Here is a 7,932-nt window from a genome sequence, read left to right as displayed (position 1 = left end):
TGCGCTTTCGAAAAAAAGATGTTTGACTGCACTGTTTATAGATCATGATAATCAGTTGTTAGGTCAGTGTGCCATATGACAAACTTTCTTATCGATATATACATCACAAGTTGCACTTTTACTAATTCACAAATTATCATAAACATACATATACACAAATTAGATCATTTCAGTAGTGATGTTTTGTGTTGAGAAATCTTCATGATAGTGAAATACTGTGGATTCAAAGGTATGGGTGGATCTTTTCTCATGCAACTATATAAGTGCACTAATCATCTTTGATCTCTTAAATAAGATAAAGAAGTTATGTTACAGCTCAAAAGGTTACTAACACCAAGATTTTGCTGACCCACAGACATCTCTAACTGTAACGCAATATGATCCATAAACTGTTAAAAGCTTCACCCGCACAACCAGGTAATCAGAAAACCCTGGCAAATTTCACCCACAAAATCACATAAGATCAGTGAACGTTGGAACCAAATTGGATCTGCCAGCTGAGGAAAACAAACACAAACAATATACGCTTAGTCACTATCCTCTTCTTCCCGCTCTTCATGCTGGGCTACAACCTTCTCTATGAACTTCCTGCGAACACCTTCTATGACATTGTCCCGAGATGAATGGCTGCCACCATGCCCATCATTCAGTACCGGGTCTGACTGGCAAAGGGCTAATGCAACAGCTGAAAGGAACATAACAGTGACTTAGGGGTAGATGAAACCCATGTATACCACTGGGAAAAAAAATCTGGAATGATGTTGAGGTAAAGGAAAACTTAAAAAAAGGTTATTCAAATGTGAAAGATGATGATTCTGTAATATCCAAAAGAAGCGATTGTGGTGCCAGATAGACATATGCCATTCACAAATTTACAGGTGTGAAAAAAGACCAATCAACAGCACATACAATTGGAGCAACTGGAGTATCAACTTAACAGGAAAAACTGTAACTGGATACTAATTTGCTGTATACGAGTAGTAACTTACATTCAGGTGTGCATCTCTTTCCACCAAACTTCTGCAAACCAACATAAGTCCCTTTGACAGCACTGTTGTTATACACCAGTATTGTAGGAACATTCCTATCTGGGTAGTTGGGGATGCAGTCCGTGGAGATAATTTTAACAAACTTTGTCGCTGGGTATCTTGTAGCCAATTCCTCCAAACAATTCTGAAGCAATCCACATTCAGGTATCCTATCATCAGATTTGTAGAATTAGATAAGCACCACAAATTACTAAAGACCATTGTGCACCAGATCATGTATGGAGCTCATTGCATTCTAATAAATCCAGATATCCTTTCTGTATAACTCTGATGCAAGCACCACATGGAAGCAATAAAACATCATACAAAGAGCAACAATTTCATGGAATATTCTCCACACTGAAAGACTGCAGCATGATACTAGGCTAATTACATTACAGTTTAAAGTGGTGGACTAAATCAACAGGACATTGTCCAGTAAATCCAAGAAAAAAGAAAAGAAAAGAAGCACATTGTGAAACACAATGTTATTACAGCGTTGCCTAGGCGTCCAGGCGCCTGGCCAGACTCGCCGTGGCTCGACGCCTCGCTTGAAGCTAGCACGACGGCCACCTGGAAGACTAGGCATCGCGGCGAGGACATCTAGGCGTCGGACTGGGCGCGGTGACGAAAGACTAGCGTGGATGAGGTGAACCAAACATGTAGAATTTAGTAATGAATCAAATGACTGCGTGAACCAAACGTCGTGGACAAACCCTAGTTCGTCGCCGCCGTCAGCTACTTCTCCAATGTCGGAGCTTCCAACCACCAGTAATCCTCTGTCCCCCTCTGCTGCTCCGCCTCAGCTTCCCCATCCTCCGCTCCGCCCGCCGCTCAGCCCAGTGGTGGAGCACGACCAAAAAATGAGGTATGACAGTGGTACCCAAAACCGACTACAACACAGAGCAAACAATAAGACAAGAATTTATTAAGTAGTATCACCACTTATCTCTAATCCAAACGAACGTTGTCTGGTGCCTGTATTTTATTTAGAGTCTTTTATCAAACAGGTAGCACGTGTTCAGTTCCAAACCAAAACAAGCCCTCAAACACTAGCACAGGCTGAAGACTCAAGGCTCACACTAACTAGCAGGAGGACCACATACGAGCTTGGGTGAGGAGGTGTGGTGCCACAAGCCACACGCGGCGGCCGACGATAGCTGTGCGCCGTGCACAGAGCGCCTTAGCATGACAACGCATGTGCGAGGTCGCGTGATTGTGCTTGTGCCAGAGCCCAGCGCGGAGCTGATGGCGGGCTGACAGCGAGTGCTTAGCTGGATTTGATGGTGGCGAGCACGGAATCGTGAAGGAGTGCAGGACAGTTGGGAGAGTGGGAAGCGATGTTTTCCTGCTCTGCTGTACCGGGCCAAGGTATGGCGCATGCCATACTACGCCATACCGGGCGCTCCGCCCTTGGCTCAGCTCCACTCGGCAGGAAGAACTAAGGAGGACAAGAGGAGTAGATGACTGACTAACTGAGAACTGATGGCTGTGTCCTGTCTCCTGTGAGACTGGAATAGAGTAGCATTAAGCCACTAAATATTGAATCTATTGATTCTAATTGCTAGGAAGAAATTTGTAAAAAAAACAAACTGCTAGAGAGAAATTCATCAATGAGGGTGATGAAAATACAAAATTCTTTCACCTGTTGGCTAAAGGTCGGAAGAGGAGGGTAAAAATTCCTTTCCTAAATCAGGATGATGTCCCTGTGAGTGATGTTGTTGGTATTAATAAAATTGCTACTTCTTATTATAAAGATTTTTTGGTCATTCGGTGCTATCTAGCATCAACATGTCTCATTGTAACATGAATCAATTATCAGACTCTGATAGGTCTTGCTTGACGGCTCCTTTCTCAGTGGAGGAGATTAAGAAAGTGATTTTTGAGATGAAACATAATAGTGCCCCTGGGCCTGATGGCTTTCCTGCTGAATTCTTTCAAACCTTTTGGGATACTATTCAGTTGGATATTGTGCAATTATTCAATGACTTTTATAATGATAGTCTCAAAATTGAGAGACTGAATTATGGGGTGGTAACATTACTACTAAAAGTGGATAATGCAGCTGACATGAAAAATTTCAGACCTATCTGCCTTTTAAATGTGTGCTATAAGATTATTTCCAAAGTTTTGAATAACAGACTGGCGAGTTGTATCACAAAAGTGATAAGTGATTCTCAATATGGTTTCATTAAGAATAGATATATCATGGATGGTGTCATATCGCTTAATGAAATTCTCCATGAAGTTAAAAGGAAAAATCAAAGTGGAGTAGTCTTAAAAATTGATTTTGAAAAAGCTTATGACAAAGTGAATTGGCATTTCCTTTACAATATGATGGAGAAAAAAGGTTTTGGTAGTACGTGGTGTGATTGGGTCATGAGGATCGTGAGAGGTGGTAAAGTTGCCATCAAGACTAATGATATTCTGGGCCCTTATTTCACTACTCACAAAGGGGTGAGGCAAGGGGATCCTTTTTCTCCCCTTTTATTCAATTTGGTTGCTGATGGTTTAGCTTGTATGATTAAGAAGGCTCAGGAGGAAGGTCTGATTGAAGGTCTGATCCCTCACATCATTCAGAATGGTTGCTGTTGTTTACAGTATGCTGATGATACCATTTTTCTTATTCAAGATTGCTTAGAAGGAGCCAGAAATCTTAAATTCATTTTATGTTTGTTTGAAAGCATGTCAGGTTTGAAAATTAATTTTCACAAAAGTGAAATATTATGCTTTGGTGATGCTAAAGATATAGACTTTTTGTATGCTGATATTTTTACTTGTCCTATAGGTAATCTTCCTATGAAATATCTTGGTGTGCCAATTGATAAGAAGAAGATCAATAAAAATCTTTGGTGCCCCATGATTGAGAAGTTGGAAAAAAGATTAGCTGGGTGGCAGGGTAGATTCCTGAGTCTGGGTGGTAGACTTACTCTGCTAAATAGTTGCCTTTCTAATGTTCCTTTATATATGCTTTCAATCTATCCTGCCCCCAAGACTGTTATCAAAAAAATTGATTTGTTGAGAAGGAGGCTTTTATGGCAGGGGGGAAAACAGTCCAGAAAATTTCACCTTGCTGATTGGGGGTCAGTTTGTTCTCCCAAAATTCAGGGTGGTTTGGGAGTTTTAAATCTTGAGGTTATGAATGACTCCTTTCTAAATGGCTTTGGCATATTGAAAATTCGAATGGTTTATGGCAAAAGATTATTACTAGTAAGTATCTTAAGGGAAAGCCCCTTATTTTAGTTAAGCAAAAACAAAATGACTCTCATTTCTGGAAAAAACTTCTGAGTTTACGTGACATTTTTTACAAATACTGTAAAACTGAAGTTGGCAGTGGTTTGAAAACTAGTTTCTGGAAAAGCATTTGGTTGGGTAACCAACCGTTGTCTATTCAGTTTCATGTTCTTTTTGACTTGACCTATGACAAAGATGTTTCTGTTAACGAAGTTTTCACTTCAAAATTTGCATCCCTTACTTTCAGAAGAAGGATTGTGGGTAATCTGAAATTGCTTTATGATGAGTTGATTAGTTATTGTAATCAGGTAAATCTATCTGATCAAGAAGATAAAATTGTTTGGACCCTGGGGAAAAAAGGCTTCTCAGTTAATTCTTTGTACAGGAAAAAAATGGAAAATCAATCTTTGATTCCATATAATTTTTTGTGGAAATCTAAATTGCCTCATAAAATCAAGGTTTTCTTCTGGTTAGTGGTAAGAAATAAGATTCTTACTAAGGATAATTTGAGAAAAAGATGTTGGATTGGATCTCTAAACTGTTGCTTCTGTGGGGTGGATGACTCTATTGATCACCTGTTCTTTAAATGCCCCATTGCTCAATACATGTGGAGAGTTATTCAAGTTTCCTTGAATTTGAGTTCAATCCCGAAAAATATCAAAGACTTGTATGATAATTGGTTGTGTAAACCAACAGACAAGATGGCTCATCTTGTGTTATTTGGTTGTGGTGCTTTATTCTGGGCTATTTGGCGCACTAGAAATGATTGGTGCTTTGGAAAAAATCATTTACTTGACCCTTCTAACATCATTTTTCTTTGCTGCTTCTGGTTGGATTCCTGGGCGATTCGTCAAAAAAAGAAGGAGCAAAGAATGGTGGTGCTAGAAAGCAAGTTAATCTGAAAGACGGCAAGTGAAGCCTTCGGGAGGGCCTTGGGGTGGTGCCCACTTGACAGGCGTATTTCTGGATGACAAGAAGGTGGAACTTGGAAGCCGTGTGTGGATATTTGTCTGTCTTTTGCTGGCCAAACTGTTCAGGTCTTTTGTGGCTCTCTGCCTGTCTTGTTGGATGTAAATAAGAAAGTCTTATGTAGTCCTTTGTAGGCCAAAACTTCTCCTGTTATCGTAGGCTCTTCACTGATCTAGTGATAGTGTTTAGAGTCTAGATAGCGTTCTGGCCGTGGTTGGTCTTTTGGTGTTCTTACCGCGTGATGGCGGTTGTTTCAAACTTTCCTATTTCTTAATGAAATAGGGGGCTTCGCCCCTTCGTCAAAAAAAAGGTATTGAGTATTGCTTGATTATATAGGAAACTTGAAGTACAATTAACCTTCATATCTGAACTAGTTGGTCGCCTAACTGTCGTCTAGGCTGGTGCCTAGGCGTCCAGTCCAGGCGCGCCTAGCCAGGGCACAGTGATAACCATGGCGGAACAATTGAAAGGCTATCTATTTGTTACATGGTCATGAAAGCATGCTCACTTCTTTGTCGGCTCCACTTCTTTTGAACCATGCAAGTAACTTTGGAGGTCTTGGGTGCCCCTTCGCTGCAAGTTCTTTCAGTGGCTAGCAACGGATAACAGATGCTGGACAGAGACATTGCAGTCTGGTCGCACCCACCCTGCTGCCCGCTTTGTTTCTCAGGAGGAAGCCCTCATGTCAACCTGTGTCTTCTCCTGCCAGGTTTGGTCCATTGCTCTTGGCAAGTTTGGCATACAAGCACTAGAACCATCCATGGACAATATGATGGTGCAAGGCGACACAGAAGGCTCCAACGGTGGCAAGGAAGGGCCTCAATTCCCTGGTGATCCTCCTGGCATGGATTCTATGGAAACATGGAGCCGATGTGTATTTGATGGAATCCCACCGTCGATCTCAGCAGTAATACAGGAGGCAAGCGAGCAGGCACATTTCTGGATCATGGCAGGTGTGAAGACCACGTGTGCTGCTTGGACGACCTGACTAGGTGACCGGCCAGTAGGGGCTGTATGTATTCTTTAAACAGGCGCGTTCATGCAAAAAACTAACACCAGACGTGGAATCAGGTGCGATTGTTTTTTTTCTTTTCTATCGATCAATGAAATGAAACGCAGCTCTCGTGGGCGTCCGAGAAAAAAAGAAAGCATGCTCACAAATCACCTTATATTGAAGGCAGGCAATGCTGAATCTATTTCACTGCAATAAAATCTCTGGCTACGACGGACAACACAAGAATATCATAATTCATAAAATCCAGCCAACCATAGTAAAATTCCATACTTGCCTAGTCTTTTCAGGCAACATCCCATAGAAATCCAACACAACTAAATAAAGTGCAGTAAAAATATGAATTAAGTTCAATCCGCTTCCAGAGAGGTTTGGTCGAATCCTACAAAACAAATCATAGAAAAGGATGCAGCAAACTGAATGAAGAAATAGTTACCCATCCTTGTAGAGGAAGACCACAACCCAAACTTCTGATGGTGCCTGAGACACCTCCCGCACGAAGTCCGAGCCAGTGATGGGAACTATACTACCAAATCGCGCGGCTTTTGCGGCCTCCCTCAGCTCGGCAAGCCTCATCTTCCTGCAGGCATCAAATTACATCAAATCGTCACAATCACTTCCCAGCTATGCCAAACTAATCGAGATAGTTATATACTTGGGACTCCTAACAACTCGCTTCGCAGTTTTGCCATCCGAATCGAATAATCCAAAGCTCGGTACTACTACGAGGAATCCGCATCAACAACAGAAATACATCAGGTTACTGTCAGGAGCACACGAATTATAGCAATTGGCCACGCTGGTCAGATCAGATCAATCAAACGCGGCAGGCGCCAGAGCATCCTAAGATTCACCCAATAACAAACGGGGGAAAAAGACAGTATCACGGATCAGCAATCAGACCGCAGACCGGATCGAGCCTACGGAAAGGCCCTACCTGTACTGCTCGAGGAAGCGGTCGTCATCAAGGTCGTCCTCGAGTTCCTCGAGCTCTTCGGCCTCGCGCTCGTCGAGCCATTCCTTGGACTTGGGCTGCTCGCCGGCGTCGACCTTGGGGGCGAAGGGCGGCGGCTTGAAGGGCTCCGGCTTCGGGGGCAGGTTCCCGAGGCGGCGCTGGATATCGTCCCACTGTGTGCTCGCCCCCTCAACGTCCTTGTACACGAAGTGGTAGTCCGCCATGGCCGAGCACCACGAACGCAGAGAGAGATGGAGGGAGGGAGGGGATGCGCAAAACCGGCGAATGGAGAGAATTTTGCAAACATGACACCGCCGTGGGCGGGCTTCAAATATTTGGCACCGCCGTCGTGGCAATTGTAGGCGTGGCATCCAAATCTTCCGACTTTTGCAAATTTGGCATTGCGGTCGGTTAATGGTCATTAGGAACTCTCTCGTTCCCGTGCTGCCCTCGCTCCGTTCCGCTCCGTTAGGAATTTGCCGGCCTTGGACGTCGTCTTCCTCTCCCGTATTCCTCTCCCGTCAGTCTCCCGTATTCCATTCTTCTCTCCTCTTGCTCGCCCTCGACGTCGTCTTCCTCGAGCTGAGCTCTTCCGTTCGTCCCGGCGCGCTCTGGGTGCAGGCCGTCGTCTACCTCGAGCTGGGCCGGTCGTCCCCGCGCGCACTGGGTGCAGGCCGTCGTCTTCGTCGAGCGCATTCTTTGCCGCGGTCCTTTCCCGCGCGTACCGGATCTCG

General features: G+C 43.7%; 1 protein-coding gene across 1 annotated transcript; it reads right to left on the bottom strand.

Moving 5' to 3' along the window:
- Positions 1–261: 261 nt before the first annotated feature.
- On the bottom strand, positions 262–7,548 carry LOC100217149 (Thioredoxin superfamily protein). Its single transcript, NM_001143515.1, has 4 exons — positions 7,181–7,548; positions 6,680–6,823; positions 990–1,198; positions 262–685 (listed from the first exon to the last, which is right to left on the bottom strand). The coding sequence occupies exons 1-4, from the start codon at positions 7,420–7,422 to the stop codon at positions 528–530; spliced, it is 753 nt and encodes a 250-aa protein (NP_001136987.1). The 5' UTR covers positions 7,423–7,548; the 3' UTR covers positions 262–527.
- Positions 7,549–7,932: the final 384 nt, after the last annotated feature.

Source organism: Zea mays, chromosome 3 (assembly GCF_902167145.1).
Source record: "Zea mays cultivar B73 chromosome 3, Zm-B73-REFERENCE-NAM-5.0, whole genome shotgun sequence".
NCBI classification, from domain to species: Eukaryota; Viridiplantae; Streptophyta; class Magnoliopsida; order Poales; family Poaceae; genus Zea; species Zea mays.
This window is presented reverse-complemented; position numbering and strand designations above follow the sequence as displayed.